Below are 15,641 nucleotides of genomic sequence, written 5' to 3'. Positions count from 1 at the left end.
TCTGAGGCCTGGCCTTGGTTCTGGAACCCGCTAGTCCAGCTCTCTGCCCATGCCAGTCACTCACTTCCTGTGCTGGCTGCCCTGACGATGTGGCTCAGGAGTCTGAGGAGCGCATCATTGAGAATGCATACAGCAGAACATAGACCACCCCGCCACCTTCGACGCACGTGATGTCATGCATTGGTCACATGCACAGTTCACGCTGTGCAGCCGTTCTCTTTCTTGCTTTGGGACTAGACTGGTTAAAATCATATTCACTTTAGACCAGTGTGGATGGACGCGTGTGACCAGTGGCTACTGCACTGGGTAACACAGGACCGTGTTCATGCAACTGGGGGCTGAAACTTGCTCTTGTGCTATTGGGGCCAATGGGCTCCAGCAGCCACTTCTCAGTTGTAAGGGCCCCTCCGACATGACTAGACTGCAGGCACCTGAAGGTCATTTCACATCACAAGTAGCTGGAGGAGTGAGGAGTGTCTCCCTTCACACTGTGCATCTCAGGGAGACACTCCTCACCCCTCCAGTATCTGAAGGGCTCTTGGGAAGAACCAACTTGCAGTTTCTAGAGCAGTGCTGCCCAGCAAACGCAGGGTGTAAGCAGCAGAGGTAGTTTCCTAGCAGTCACATTAAGAGAAAAGGACACAGGTGGAGTTCATCTTCATCGTAAATTTTATCTGAACCACTATATTCTACATAGTATCGCTTCAACCCTTAAGAAGCTGCCATTCCTAGACTATGGCCAGTGGGATTCACTGGAGACTCGATCCACCTATGGACCCTGCAAGTGGATTATGGACTTCCACTATTATTCCATAAGCCAGAATTTAGGATCTGGTACTGTTCCCTCCTCTGGGCTTGGGTTTTATTATTTGCCATCCTTGGATCACACAGGCTGGTGTGCTTCTTCTGGATGGCTGCTCGTTTTGAAGCAAACCTTTGAGACAAGACCCCACATGCTGTATTTTCTGACAGCTGGACACCATCTGATTTCTTCACCACACTTTGCTATAGCACCCATATCCTCAGGGATTGGCACCTGAAGGTGAGACCAGGGTGTGAATGGCCTTAATATCAGACAACGAGCATTGTAAAGTTGTCTTCTAGCAGCTGTACTTAGGCTGGAATGTAACATCTTGTCAGTAGATCTACCTTTTGACCCATTTTGAATTTATTCGTTTGTTTGTTTTTTTTACTACTAAGAAGAGATAATTGTTTCATTAACCTATCATTGATTATTACCTACAGAGTATATGTGGACTTGCTTTTATATTGAAAAAATGGTTTATCAGTGTTCATTACATCATTGCTGTACGTGGGAATAATAGTGGCCAATAACAAATTCACCACTCTTTGCAGACCAACTGTCAACCTCTAGCTTATAGCACACATGGAACATTGCTTTCTTGTCTCTAAACTTGGAGTCAGAAATGTTTATAGAACTAAATATGGCAAATCTGATGAGAAGCTAAAATATGTTCCGGCAAATAGCTATGAAACCCTCGTGAAAGGCTCCTTAGTCTCACACCATCTGTAAAGAGCTTCACAAATCGCTTGGAAAATCAGCCCAGAGGCAAAGAACAACCATGTGCAGCCCCTATCCGAGCCTGCAGTCACCACTCCTGAGCACGACCAAGCAGCACTCGGTGGAGGATCACACTGAAGCCTGAAGCTTGTACGCAGCCCTGGTTGCGGCTCAGTTTTCTGGCTTGGACTCGCCAAGTACTGCCTCCCTCAGAACCTTCACTAGTGAATGTAAGTGAGTGCGTGTCTGCAGAATCTCCTCCTTCAGCACGGCCATCGTTTCTGTGAGGGGCACGTGGTGAATATCCATCTCAGATGCATTTACTGTGGTTTTTGTTTTTAAGAGATAGCAGCATACCACTCTGTCACTGGAAAGGCAAAAGTGACCCCCGAGGCAGCAAAAGTCGCCTGGGTGGAATAGAGATGGGAACCCATGGAGCCCCCGAATGAAAGGTTGTAAATACTGAGCCCGCTTGGTGGTCCACGTGTGTTTGGGAGACAGAGGGCAGGAGAGAGCTAGTCTAGATTCTTTAGAACTCTCTGCTTTCCTTTCAGTTGAGGTTTATCTCTGTTTTATTGAGTCCTTGTTGCTCGGTCATTTTTGGTTTTTTTCTTTGTTTTGTATGTTTTTCTGCAAAGTTAGGATATATGGATCTATAAAGACAACAACTGGGTTAATAATTGCCTGGGGGCACAGAAGGGGATTGAGGGGAAATGGGGAGTCAACAGCAATGGGCACAAGAAGGAAGAAAATGTTCCAACGTGGATCGTGGTGATGGGTGCAAACCCTTCTGAATGTGATTGAACTATTGAATTGTATGATGCTATATTTTAATAGAGAATCTATTATTATTATTAATTGATTAATGAATTCTTTTACCTTCTTTTTAAGGGAGAACTAAGTCTCTGAAATCTAAAATATTGTTTCAACTTAGAATCAATATTGAAAAATCATTCATGAATGAGGTCCTAGCCAAGTGTTTAAGATTTGGCGCCTATCTCAAATGCTTCCCAACTGGCCCGATAGCCAGCAGCCGAGTGGGGAAGACAGGCGTCTCACTCCCACAGGGGCGCTTCTCTGCCCCGTAGGGCCTCTGGGGGTCGGAAGGGAGTCGATGGCAGCGAGTTTGCTCTGATTGTTTCTAAATAGCAGACAGTGTGGTTCTCGAGGGAAAAGCTGGGGCTGGGAGGTGGTAGAAGCTTATGGAAGAATGTCCGAGTAGTCCGACCTACCCAGGGAGGGGCTGGGGATCCAGGAGGCTGCGTGTGCCTGATCCTTGGCAGGGAGGAGTCAAGGAGGGGTCTGACCTTTGGCACGCAGTGGTCCTGTGGTCCCCCTCTTGAGTGGCTGCTGGAGGAGGCAAGCATCGGAGCCTCAGACTGCCATGCCACAGGCTTTTCACAAAAGCGGAGTTCAGAACGCTGCATCCAGACATGGCCCGGACCTTTGGCCTCTGCACATGGATGGGAGTCTGATTGTGGCTGAGGGGAGGCGGCCTGGATCTTGGGAGACCCTGGTCCAGCTCTGCCTTGGCCCTTTGCTGCACCCCTGCGTCCCCCTGGAGCCTGTCTAATCACATCCAGGCCTGACCTTGCAGAGGCCCTGAACCTGGAGGGAAGTCCTCCTCCCCTTCCGGAGCGGCTCTGGGTCTGGCTCTCAGGAGACCCCTCCCCTCAGGGTGATTTATAGGGGTGTCCAGGAGCCATTTCCTGCCTGCTTCTGCTCCCTTCCTGTCCGGGAATGCTGGGCTTGCTGTCTGCTCCTCTCTCACCACAGGCTGTGCCCAGGGTGGGGGCAGCAAGACACTGAGAAGTTGCTTCCCGGATTGCTTGGGGACAAAGTACTTCCTTCGTCCTTTCTCCAGAACTGCCCCCTTTACAGGTCTTTGGCCTTCCTGGCCCTCATACCTGGAGGGCCTCCCAGTCACTCACCCCATCATCCTGCTTTAAGGGCATACCCACAATTCACACACACCCCCCCAGGCCAACAGGTGTCAACAGGAACATAATCAGCCACAAGCCACAGCATCACCCTAGTACTGTCCACCAGCCGCAATGTCTGCAGTGGCAGCAGCCTGGTCAGCATCACCTGGCAGCCTCTGGGGGGAGTGGCAGCTCCTCCAGGATGTGGGGGGCACGCTCAGCCCCACAGCACTCCTGCTCACCCGGCTATCCTCTCCCCACAGTGCGGTCTGCTAGCATACGTCCAGGACAGACGTGTGAGCCAAGCATGTCCTACACTGAGAGATTTGGAGGGGCTTAAGTGGCCCCCGAGGGAGCCCAGGTAGTATAGTGATTATGAGTTTACAAGGTCAGCAGTTTGAAACCACCAGCCTCTCCGAAGGAGAAAGATGAGGCTCTCTACTTCCGTAAAAAGTTAGAGTCTCAGAAACTCACAGGGGTGGGCAGTTCTACCCTGTCCTATAGGGTCACTATGAGTCAGAACTGACTCAGTGGCAGTGAATAAATGGGCCTCAGACGTCCTGAGAGGAAAACACTCTTGCTGTGAACCAGGGGGCGGGGCAGATCCCAAGAGACCCCAGCTAGGCTCAGCCAGACTGTGGATTCAGATCAGGGTCTTTCTGGGCAGGCCTGTGGGTACTCAGAGCTGGAAGGCCCTGGAGAGCAGCTAGTTCACCCCTGCATTTTATGGATGAGGAGGCGGCTGGTGAGGCCAGGTCCAACAGGACACCCAAATGGGAGGCCAGCTCAGCACAGGAGGACGGAGCCCGAGCTAGAGGGCCTTGCTCGCCTACTGCACCCACTTCCCCCAGACCACACCTGGTCTCTGAGGGGTGGGCTTGGGAACCAGAGAGACTTTCCCACCCCAGGGCTCAGTATTCCCCTTTGCAACTTACAACTCCACCCCAGCTCCCAACCAGTAGAAAGAGACACCAGTGGGCGCTGGGGTGACGAGCACTTAAGGGAGACTGAAGAGTGCTCTAGCAGAGGGCCTGGGGCCTGGAACCCCGACTCAGGGCCAGGAGCCACCAGCTGAGCCCAGGCCTGCTTCCCCTTCGTACATCTAACAGGTCGGCTTTAAATTCAGTGTCTTCAAGCACTGGAAAGGCTTGAAGACAACCCTTCAAAGTAACTGTTCCATCGAACTTAGGTGAAGCAGAGCTGATGGAGAGGTACCCAGAGTGCTGTTCTGATGGGAGTGGGAGGCGCACCCCAGGGGCCCAAGGGACCCTTAAGGACGCCCCACCTTCTCAGCCAGCCTGAGCCCTCACCTACAGTCACTGCCAGCTTATTCCTCAGTAGCATCATACTCAACCCAGGTTGTTGCCCACTAGTTGGTGCCTGGAGAAGAGGGCCAGGCAGGCGAGGCAGCCTTTCTTCATCCTCAGCACCCTCGCCCTCGGAAGTGCCCTCTCCCTTACAGCTTTCCTGGGCCAGCTCCCTACTCCAGGCGCCCTCAGGGAGCCTAGTATGGAGCTAGATGCAACAAAAGGATTTGGTTCCTTAATGAGGAGGCATCTGTGGTCGGCAGAGCCATTAGTCCCAGCCCGGGTCCCTGGGGAGCTGGGAGCGCCTCTCCAGCTGGAGTGAGGAGGGGGCGGGCGGCTCCCCAGGTCCCCTGCCCTCCAAGGATGCTGGTGCCTTCTCCCACCCGCAGACCCCGTCCTGCCCTGACTTCCCCTCCTTGAGGCTGAGGCCAGAAGCTGCAAAGGGCCCTGCAGTGTCTCGGCCTCCTTCCCCAGTCTCGGCCTTCTCCCCAGAGTCTCAGGCTGCCCTGCAGGCTCTTGCCCAAAGAGAGAGAGCCTGTGGCCCGAGACAAGCCGACTGACCTGAAGGGCTCCCAGGGGATCCTAGAGTGAGCCTGCTGAGGGCATCAGCTGGGGCACTGGTCCCCCCTTCAGTCCCCAGGGCCCTCAGGCCCAGTTATGAGAACTCTGTCTTGCAGACACCCAGGATTGACTGCCCTAGAGGTCCTGCTTCGCCCAGTAGCCCCATCTACAGCTGCCCTGGGCACTGAGACCACATCCAGGAGACCCAGCCCTGAACGCACTGACAAAGAGGCTCACATACCATTATCTGCGCACCCCTCCCCAGGCCCTCCGTGAGCCAGTGGAGGGAGCAGAAGCAGGGCAGGGTGGGGTGGGTGGATTTTTATGCGTGTTTATATTTAATGAACCACATGCAAATGAGATGGAGAACACGCCACAAAGGAGTCGGCCCCCAGAGGCTCTGGGTAGGAGGGCACAAAGGCCCTCCCTCAGGGGTGGAGGGGGGGTGAGGGGCGCCCTGGAGTCCAGGATGGGCAGGGGGTGAGGGGCCCCAGGCCTGGGGGCTATGGGTGGGCTGCTCACCCCGACCAGGGCCAGCTCCGGCAGTCCTGTTGCCGTGGGGGGAGGGGAACAACTGTCCCAGTTGATGGAGTGCCTGGGGGGGGGGGCTGCCTGCCAGGACAGATGGTGAACCGCCTCCCGCACTCGAAGCAGAGTGGATTTTAAGGAAATCACAGCCGGGAGCTGAAGCTGGGAGAGGAGGCGCCTTCCTCAGGCTACAGGGTGGGGCTTGGGGGCAGATGGGAATAAGGCCATGGAAGGTACCCTGGACCAGCCAAAAGCAGGGGTATGTGGGGGTGGGGGGGGGCATCTACCACAGCCCCTCTGCCCAGGCCTCTCCGGACCAGAGTTCAAGGGTTTAGATGTGATCCCCAAGATGGGGAGGGGCTCTGAATATTTATGACACATTGAAATGCAGATTGGTGGCCCTGCCAGTCTTCTGAGAGACTTGTCACCTTCGGTGGATGCCCTCCCCACGCAGGATGCACGGGGAGAAATGGCACAAGTGGGAGGTGGTAAGGAAGGACAAAGAAGTCACTGGGCCTGGTCCCCATGGCTGACCAACCACTAGTGGCCCTGCAGGGTATATTGGCATAATTGTTTCCCCTTTCTGGGCCTCAGTTTCCAAATTTGTAATATGTGGAGCATAAGACTTAGGTCTCACATAACTTAAAGGGAACTTGTGTGTGGGGGGGCGGATAATCCAAAGGCAGAGGTGAAATGGGGACCAGGCTCCCACTGACTGGATTGCATGGGTCACTTGTGGGGGTGGGGACCAGTGCCTCCCAGCGGAGCCTCTGGCAGTCCAAGATTCTCTTGTTGGAGGGTTATCTTCCAAGAATTTGTCCGGACTTTTCCCAGCGTGCTGTAGCCTGGCCTTATATCACCTTTCAGGGGGAGATATCTGGGGGCTAAGCACTCATGGGCCCCAACCCTGTCACCCCAGCACGCGGGGGTGACTCAACCCGGCCTGCCCCTGCGCCCCCTCGGTTGGGCGCCTTTCCAACAGGCTTCTCTTCTCCCACCAGCCATGTCCGACTTCCATGTGCATCCCCAAGCCGCTGTAGGCGAGGAGGGCGGCGTGGCCCGCTTCCAGTGCCAAATCCATGGGCTTCCCAAACCCCTGATCACCTGGGAGAAGAACCGTGTCCCCATTGACACAGACAACGAGCGGTGAGTCCTGTGAGACAGGCGGAGGAGGGACTGGCCTCAGCTCTGAGGACCACGCTTCTGGGTCTATAGCCCTGCATGGCATCCATCCAGGAGGCCAACACGGCGCAGGCTCCAGGCCCAGCACCTCTGCGAGCATGCGCCTGAGCACGGCCGGTCTGGCAGGTGTGTCCCTGCTGCGAGGCTAGGGCTCTAAAATGCTTACAGTCCCCGCATGTGGCTGTGCTGGCAACCGACTGTGTCCCTCCCCCGACAGGTATACGCTGCTGCCCAAGGGGGTCCTGCAGATCACAGGGCTGCGGTCCGAGGACAGCGGGGTCTTCCACTGTGTGGCCTCCAACACCGCCAGCGTACGAGTCAGCCACGGCGCCAGGCTCACCGTGTCAGGTGAGTGTCTTCTGTCCTGTCCGGTGCCACCTTCAGCCTCCAGTCTGGTCCCTGGTCACTTGTCCTCTGAGTGCGGTAAGCAGGAGGCTCTGCGAAGCTCCGGTGAGGGTCTGAGCCCCCGTTCCTGGCTCAGCTCTCTCCAGGGAAGCCTTCTGCCCAGGTGCCCCTCCTTGCCGTGCTGGCTTCTGACTCGTGTACAAGAGAACGAACCACTGCCCGCTCCCTATGCCCAGATGCCTGCATAAAGGAGGCCTGGTAGCACAATGATTAGGCTCCAAGCCACCCAGCAGCTCCTCTGGGGAAAGGGGGGAATTTTCTGCCAACAGCATAAGCCCCAAAGGGCGGGGGGCTGAGGTGGGTGCACTGGGGGCCACCTCCACTCTGCTGTGGGGTCTGATGTCTGGGCTGGCTCCTGCTTCCTGTGCCCCCACCCCCATGCCCTGGCTTGGCAGGGGTGGTGAGGCACCCACTGAAGTGAGGACCTCCCTCTAGGCTCCGGCTCCGGGGCCTATGAGGAGCCGGCCATCCTCGTGGGGCCTGAGAACCTCACCCTGACCGTGCACCAGACAGCTGTGCTGGAGTGTGTCGCCACGGGCAACCCGCGCCCCATTGTGTCCTGGAGCCGCCTGGGTAAGCCCCCACCCCACCGGCTCACAGCCCCACCTCACCCCTGGGCCCTGGCTCCTCACCCAGCCCCACTTAGGGAGACTTTGCATTTTGTTTGTTCTCCGTGGGAGTCTGCTCTCTGGGGCCTCTGGAGGGGCCGGGGTGCGTTTCTCACTCCTCTGCAGGACCAGGGGGGCAGCTTGCCCATGGGATTCTCCCTCCCCCTGCAGGGATAGCTTAGCTCCCTGGGTTACCAGCTCTAATCACCCCCACCATCACCAGCACCCCCTCCCAATCAGGCTCCCGTATAACCTCTCAGTCTCCCTCCCCACCCTGCCACCCTGCCCTCTATGCCTACCTGCCTACCCTCCCCTACCCTTAGCCTCTCAGAATCTCTGTCGCCAATGTCTCCCTCTGTGTCCCCAGTCTGTCCCGGGGGGCCCTAGTTCCCCAGCCTACATCCCGGGCAGCTGAAGGCGAGGTGTGAGAGGGTGCAGATGGGCCCACATTGTCTGTGTGGCAAGGTCACCCCGGGGAGGAATCTCCGGAGGGCAGGCGGGCGGGGCGGCATTCACCAGAGACTGTGCCACATTGTAGCGGCCGAGTCACTGGGGAAGGGGGGCAGCCTGTGGGATAATGGAGTAGATTTCACCACTTCAGGCCTTGAATGGGGAGCTGTCTCCTTGTATTCGGACTGTGCTAATCGGATGCTGGGGTGGAAGGGTCCGTGAGAGGATGGGAAGGGTAGCCGCTAGGCCCTGCAGTGCCATCTGGCTCAACATTTCCCCAAGTGAGGCCTATCAGGACCGAAAGAACAGCTTGGGGGGCTGTCAAGTCTGGGTCCACCGGAAAGGGACCTCTCGGTGTCTTTAGGTCGATGGGCCCCATGACCACCCAGGATCGGATGAACGAACGTGGACTGTGAACTTGGTTCAAGAACACCAAACCCAGGGAAGCAAAGCTGACCTGACGCAACATAATGTCAGAACAGGGGGCCTGGGGGGGTCTGGGGGCCCCAGAGCAGATAGGGCCCCCGCTGGATTAGGACTCGGGCCTCTGGCTGCGTCCTGCCACCCCTCAGGGCTGGGGTGCTGGGAGCGGGGACACAGGCAGAAGCTGTGAGCTGGAATGTTCTCCGGCTCTGCCTGCCCTCCGCTCACTCGCCCACCTGCCCTCCTCAGATGGCCGCCCCATCGGCGTGGAGGGCATCCAGGTGCTGGGCACAGGCAACCTCATCATCTCGGACGTGACGGTCCAGCACTCGGGGGTGTACGTCTGTGCAGCCAACAGACCTGGGACCCGGGTGAGGAGGACCGCACAGGGCCGCCTGGTGGTACAAGGTATGCCCCCGCCGCCCAGCGGAGGGAGGGAAGGCAGGGGCTGCCAGCTCCCCGTCTCATCAATATTCCCAGCCAGCCCAGGACTACGTTTCCCACACTCACCCTAACTAGCCCCCTCATCCCCTGTCCCAACCCCCCCACCCCCAACGTGCCCACGGAGAACCATTCCCCCTTAATCCCCACTGGCCATGTCACTCACACGTGTCCCTCCTGCCAGCGCTGTTTCCATTCCACACTCACACCTGTCTGGTTGTCATTTTCACACGTGCACACCCTGGCTCCCCACCTCCCAGGGCTGGAAGCGCCCTCCACGCTGACCGGCCAGCCGGCCCTCTCCTGCTCCGTGGCCCCGGGAACCTGGGTGGATTTCGGTGTTGAGGGCTTTTCTGAGAGCAGAGGAAGAGGCTACAGAGGAAGAGGAAGATGAGGAGTTTAAATGCCGTTGTCCAGCATTCCATGTGCTGTTAATCTGTCCAAATGAAAGTGACGGAGTGTCTCATTTCTCCGGGATGAACGGAGGCTGGAGGCCTGCGACTGGAGGAGAGAGAACTGAATGTGGGGGCTAGGGGGGCCCGGTCTGAAGGGCCATCCACCTCTCCATCATCACAGCCTCCTCGAGGTGCAGCAAAACTGCTAGCACATTTATTTATTTAACAATTTCCTGAACAGGGAGCTCAGCTTGATTGCTTGCGGATACAAATGTCAGTCTTTTAAGTAGTCATTAAAATGGAATCCTTTCTGGGGTCTGCCTGGGGGGAAGGGCAGTGAGTCCTGTGGACGGTGGGGTGGGGGAGCGCTTGGAGGGTTCTCTGGGGTTGTACATGTGTCCCCAGCCCCCCTCACCCTCTGCAGACACCCATTCCCTGGCCCCTTTTATTCATCCTTTGACTCACAGCTCTCCCCCCTATCCCTAGCCCCTGCAGAATTCATCCAGCACCCCCAATCCATCTCAAGGCCCGTGGGGACCACAGCCATATTCACCTGCCAGGCTCAGGGTGAGCCACCCCCTCATGTCACATGGTTGAAGAATGGGCAGGTGCTGGGGCCAGGAGGCCATGTCAGGCTCAAGAATAACAACAGGTGTGTCGGGGGGCGGGGCAGCAGGGAGGAAGGGCAAGGGAGGGTAGGGACGAGATGGGCCGGGGGCAGGACCCTGAAGGCTGCCCCATCTCCCTCCAAGAGATGCAGCGAGAGCTTCTAGGAGTGTTGGAGCCCCCAGTCTGCCCTTAACTTGCTGGGGCCCTTGACCAGTCCTGCGCCTCTGGGGCGGGGCAGGGACCTGAGGCTCCCCCTTCTTCTATAGCACACTGACCATTTCTGGGATCGGCCCTGAGGATGAGGCCATCTACCAGTGCGTGGCTGAGAACAGCGCCGGCTCCTCCCAGGCCAGTGCCAGGCTGACCGTGCTGTGGGCCGAGGGGCTGCCCGGGCCTCCCCGCAATGTGCAGGCAGTCTCCGTGTCTTCCACGGAGGTCCGCGTATCCTGGAGTGAACCCCTGGTCAACACCAAGGAGATCATCGGCTACGTGCTGCACATCAGGAAGGCTGCTGGTATGTGGGCCGCGGGCATGGCTGGCTGGGCAGCCCCCTCCCCCACTGGATTCCTTGTCCTTTCCCATCCCACATGTCCCACCCTAGCGTGGTTGCCCAGTGTCTGTCAGATGCCCTCGTGCCTCTTAAACCCCCTTCCCCATCGTCACCTCCCCAGACCCCCCAGAGCTGGAGTACCAGGAAGCAGTCAGCAAGAGCACCTTTCAGCACCTGGTCAGCGACCTGGAGCCCTGCACAGCCTACAGCTTCTCCATCAAGGCCTACACGCCCAGCGGGGCCAGCTCCGCTTCCGTCCCCACCCTGGCCAGCACCCCGGGCGAAGGTGAGGCATGCGGGTGGAGCGAGCTACCAGCACGCTGTCCAGTCTGTGCACTGAGCAGGGGGCTGGCCCTGAGGGCAAGAGGCGCTGGGTCTGCCGGGTGAGAGGCAGGTCTCAGGGCAAGTGGAGGCCCTGGGCCAGAGCAGAGCCCTGCCCAGCTCCTGGGAGGTGACCACAGAGAAAGGTAGGGGCTCTGGTTGAGCTTCTGCCCCTTGCCCTCCTTCTCTGCCCACAGCCCCTGCCCCACCACCGCTGTCAGTGAGGGTCCTGGGCAGCTCCTCCCTGCAGCTGCTCTGGGAGCCCTGGCCCCGCCTGGCCCAGTATGAAGGCGGCTTCAAGCTGTTTTACCGCCCAGCGAGCAAGGCCACCTTCACAGGCCCAATCCTGCTGCCCGGGACGGTCTCCTCCTACAACCTCAGCCAGCTCGGTGAGGCTGCCCAGGTCCCGGGCATGGGGGGTGGTGGGGGTGGGGGCGCTGTGCATGGGGTCACTGCCAGCCGGGGCCAGTGGCTGCCACTTAGGGGCCCTTCTTGCCCCCAGACCCCACTGTGGTGTATGAGGTCAAGCTGCTCGCCTACAACCAGCACGGGGATGGCAATGCCACCATTCGGTTCGTGTCTTTGAGGGGAGCGTCGGAGAGGACAGGTGAGGGATCGGAAAGGGAGTGAGGGCTGAGGTCCGAGGGGGCGGGAACCGTGAAGGCAGCCTACAGAACAGGACCCGAGTGCAAAGCCTGCTGGGCAGTGTTCTCAGAGCCCTGTGGCTGCGAAGAATTACTTAGGAAAGCCCTGGCTTTCTGCTCACTGAAACGGGGGTCTTAGTTCCCACTTTATCCAGGCCCAAGGGGAGCGACACGGCGAGAGTAAACTGGAGTGCTGTCCGTGGTGCGCAGCAAAGGGTAACGAGAACCCACGGACCCACCGGGCTAGGCTCTCCAGAGCAGTGATGGGCTGCGGACCTCAGGGCGGAAGCAGCGGAGGGAGAGGGCGCTATTCCCCCTCCCCCTGCCGCTGCCCGGCTGGACATGTGGGAGCCCTTTACGGCCAGGAAAGCAGCAGCTGCCAACCTATCCCTGCCCATCCCCAGCCCTGAACCCACCATGTGACTGCCGGAAGGAGGAGGCTGCCAACCAGACTTCCACTGTGGGCATCATCGTCGGCGTCCACGCGGGGGTCGCCTGCATTGTCTTCTGTGTCCTGTTCCTTCTTCTTGGCCAAAGGGGCAGGTGGGTGTGGCCAGGAGGGCGAGGGTGGGCGTGGCTCGGGGTTGGCGCTGGGCAGAGGTGAGATGGGCAGGGGAGGTGAGATGGGCTGGGTGGGAGGGGTGGGGTGGGGGCTGGGCAGGGGCAGAATGGGGTGGGAGTGGGGAACAGAGGGACTTCTTTGCTTTCTCTCCCTCCCTCTCTCCCGCTAACGCCTGCCTCACTCCTCAGGGTCCTCTTGTGTAGGGACGCAGAGAACCAGCTCTCCCCTCCTCAGGGCCCCCGAAGCCAGAGGGACCCTGGTGTCCTGACCCTGCATGGGGCGGGCCAGGGTGAGCGGGGCCAGCCGGGCCGAGGCGAGAAACCCGTGGACATGAAGGAGCTGGAGCGGCTGTTCCCCGCAGCGGGGGTGGCAGGAAAGCCAGACCCCAGGCCCACAGTGAGTCCCAGGCCTCAGCCGGGGTCCATGTCTTTTTTAGGCCCCAGACCTGTGGTGGGTGGTTAACTGTGCGCGTCTGCCGAGTCAGGCCTCAGACCCTACACCCCAGGTGGGGGTGGTATCTGGAGCGGCCTCTCGAGTGGGGAGCCTTTGGGCCCCTGCAGTCTACTGGGCTCTCTATACCAGGCTTTTCTCCAGCAGGATCCCACAGGCTCCACCCCACGTGAGGAGACCCAGCCCTCCAAGCTGTCCCTGCAAGGCCTCAGCCTTCCGGAGGAGACAGCACTGGAAGCCGAGGTCCCCCGAGAAGGCCCCGTGGCTGCCCTGCCAACCCAGGATGCAGACAGAGGGCTCCTCAGTGAAGGATAGGGCACCAGGCCTCCCATGGCCCCAGCCGGCTCGGGACAGTAGCCTGTGTCCGGCCAGCCTGGAGGGAAGGCTGCCCCCCTTCTCAGGTCACAGGCATGATTTCCTCTGTCGTGGGGGCTCTCGGTGGCCCTGGAGGACTCCCCGCGTGTTTCTCCTGACTGCCTCTCAGGTTGTCCACTCCTAAGGCAGTCTCAGCAGGGACCCCCGGGAAACTGTAGAGGGGCCTGGCAGAAGCCCCTCCCCTGCCTGGTGCCCACATGACTTAGAACTGATGTTTTTCTTAAAAAACAACTTTAAAGTTAAGGGAGAGAGAGAAGAGAGAGGAAGGTGTATTAGACTCCCAGGGCCCTGCAGTGACTGGGTCCTGACACTGGCAGCCTCCACCGACCTTGTTTCCTCAGGATGGTGTTTGCTCTTTTCGCTCTCCGCACCTACCTCAGCCGGAATGAATGTCCTTGGGGTGGGGGGTGGAGGATGCAGTCTCAGCCTCCCCCCATCCCACAGAGCCCCAAATGCACTCCTACCTCAAGCCCCCTATGGGCATCCTTCCCTCCTTCCCCACATTGTTGTCCAGAAGATGGAAAAAAAAAACAAAAAAAAAAACCTTCCCAGATCCAGGTGTGAAAGCAAGACTTCTACCTCAAGGCTCACTGCTCAGTGGACCTGTGTTGTGTCACTGGACCCTTTGTGCCGCCTGCGGGCAGCCCCTCCTGCCTCCCCGAGGACAAGCAGGGATATGCCGCCAAGAGTGGGTCTCCCAGGGCCTATAGGAATACGGTGGAATTGGTAAAAGAGAAATTGTGAGCGAGAGAAAAAGCCAAAAACCAGAGGACATGTGTTCCTCATAGTGTACATTGTTGTCCCCATCCAGCCACTTCCTCACACGCTGCCCCCACTCTGTCTGCTCACTCCTTTTGGGCCCTCTCCTGCCTCCCCCCCAGCAGACAACCCCTTGCCCACCTGGGCCTGGGGAGGGTGGAAGGTCGCCCCCTCCCCAGTCTGCTCCTCCCCTGCCCAGACACGGGGCCCCTGGGCAGCGAGCAGCCTGGCCCCTGGAATGTATTGCTTGTGTGATGGGTGTGTGTGTGCCTGGTGGTCAGGCAGTGTCCCTTGCAAAGGTCTCCCAGGCCGTTGGTTCGTGGGCACCACCTGCGGGGCCCACCCTCTGGGTAGTGAAGGCAGCAGCGTGCAGTCCTGGCTGGAAGCTATTTTTATACGCCTTGCGTCTAAGGGTTATGTTCCGGGACGCTGTTTCTCATTTCTGTCGTGTTGTCCTTTTAAATACTTAGTTAAAGAAAAGAAAAGCCAAGGAAACAAATGCCTATTTTTGGTTATACTCAGAATCATTTTTTTAAGCAGCAGAAAGGGAAAAAAAGAAGTTTGTTTTTAAGAAGAAAACAGATAAGGGATTCCTTACGTATGAGATTAGTTGATAAAGTCCCTGACCCCCATCCCTTTCGGGACAGCCCGTCCGTCCCCACTTTAGTTCACTAGCTGAAGAAGGTAGAAGTTGTGATGTTTTCCTAGAGACAGAAGTGGTGTCTGTGTGACCTCCTGGGGGAGGGCAGCCCCTCCCTTCTCTGAAGTGCTGAGGGCAGGCCCCCTCTGCGGCTGCTCTCTGTAACACCCCTTGCCTGGAGCCCTCTCCCTAGGAAAGGGTGGGTCTTGGGGTGGAAGAGTCAGCCGAGCCACCTGACCTGGCTTCGGTTCCTCACATTCTGCCCGTTTTGACTGAATAAAAGTCCGTTGCCAAAGTGAACCTGATTTTGTGGTGACTGTTGTCAGGACCCTGGGGGCTGTGGGGCTGTGGCGAGGGTATCCGGAGCAGTAGGCAGCCCCACCTGCCTTGCCCCAGAGAACAGGCAGGAAGCTCGCTGGCGGAGAGCGGGCCTCTTGGGACCTAACAGACATGCCGTGAGAATTGGTCAAAGAGAGATGTGTGTTCCTCAGAGTATAAGCTACTGCTCCACCCAGCCAACTCTGAGCGACCTCGTGTTCATGCCTGCCCCACTTTGAGCCTCGGTCACCCAGGAAGGAGCCCTGCTGTTGTGGGCGACCGCTGGGCTGCTAACTGCAAGCTCTGCAGGAGAAAGGTGGGACTTTCTACTGTAAAGAGTTGCAGTCTTGGAAATTCACAGGGGAAGTATTACCGTGTCCTACAGGGTCGCGATGAGTCCGAATCCTCTCGATGGCAGTAAGTTTGTGTTTGTGTTTTTGTGTCTGAGTTAAACCCATCCTCCCTCCAGACCCCATCCAGACTCCAACAGCCCTCCCCTGGGGCAGAGGGACAATAAGGCACCCTGGTGGACGTCTTCCTATACGATCATCACCACCACCCCCATCCTCAGGTAATGAAGCCCAGCAGAGAACAAGAGGATGGAGCAACCTTCAAAGCTGCCTGCCCCTCAGCTTGAGTGGCAGGACCAGAGCTTGAACCTGTGCTGCC

General features: G+C 58.1%; 1 protein-coding gene across 1 annotated transcript in view; it reads left to right on the top strand.

The window, feature by feature from the left end:
- The window catches only part of IGDCC3 (immunoglobulin superfamily DCC subclass member 3), a 44,546-nt gene extending 29,592 nt beyond the window's left edge, over positions 1-14,954 (top strand). The window contains exons 3-14 of the mRNA XM_045285651.1: positions 6,842-6,986; positions 7,240-7,370; positions 7,863-8,000; positions 9,158-9,316; positions 10,231-10,396; positions 10,620-10,867; positions 11,025-11,189; positions 11,422-11,613; positions 11,727-11,831; positions 12,273-12,411; positions 12,619-12,826; positions 13,028-14,954. Coding sequence (XP_045141586.1) covers positions 6,842-6,986; positions 7,240-7,370; positions 7,863-8,000; positions 9,158-9,316; positions 10,231-10,396; positions 10,620-10,867; positions 11,025-11,189; positions 11,422-11,613; positions 11,727-11,831; positions 12,273-12,411; positions 12,619-12,826; positions 13,028-13,195 — 1,964 coding nt within the window. The 3' untranslated portion in view covers positions 13,196-14,954. The remainder of the gene's footprint in view (positions 1-6,841; positions 6,987-7,239; positions 7,371-7,862; positions 8,001-9,157; positions 9,317-10,230; positions 10,397-10,619; positions 10,868-11,024; positions 11,190-11,421; positions 11,614-11,726; positions 11,832-12,272; positions 12,412-12,618; positions 12,827-13,027) is intronic.
- The last annotated feature ends 687 nt before the right edge of the window (positions 14,955-15,641 follow it).

Source organism: Echinops telfairi, unplaced genomic scaffold (genome assembly GCF_000313985.2).
Source record: "Echinops telfairi isolate 266 unplaced genomic scaffold, ASM31398v2 ScPeMD7_7475;HRSCAF=8513, whole genome shotgun sequence".
Taxonomy (NCBI): Eukaryota; Metazoa; Chordata; class Mammalia; order Afrosoricida; family Tenrecidae; genus Echinops; species Echinops telfairi.
This window is presented reverse-complemented; position numbering and strand designations above follow the sequence as displayed.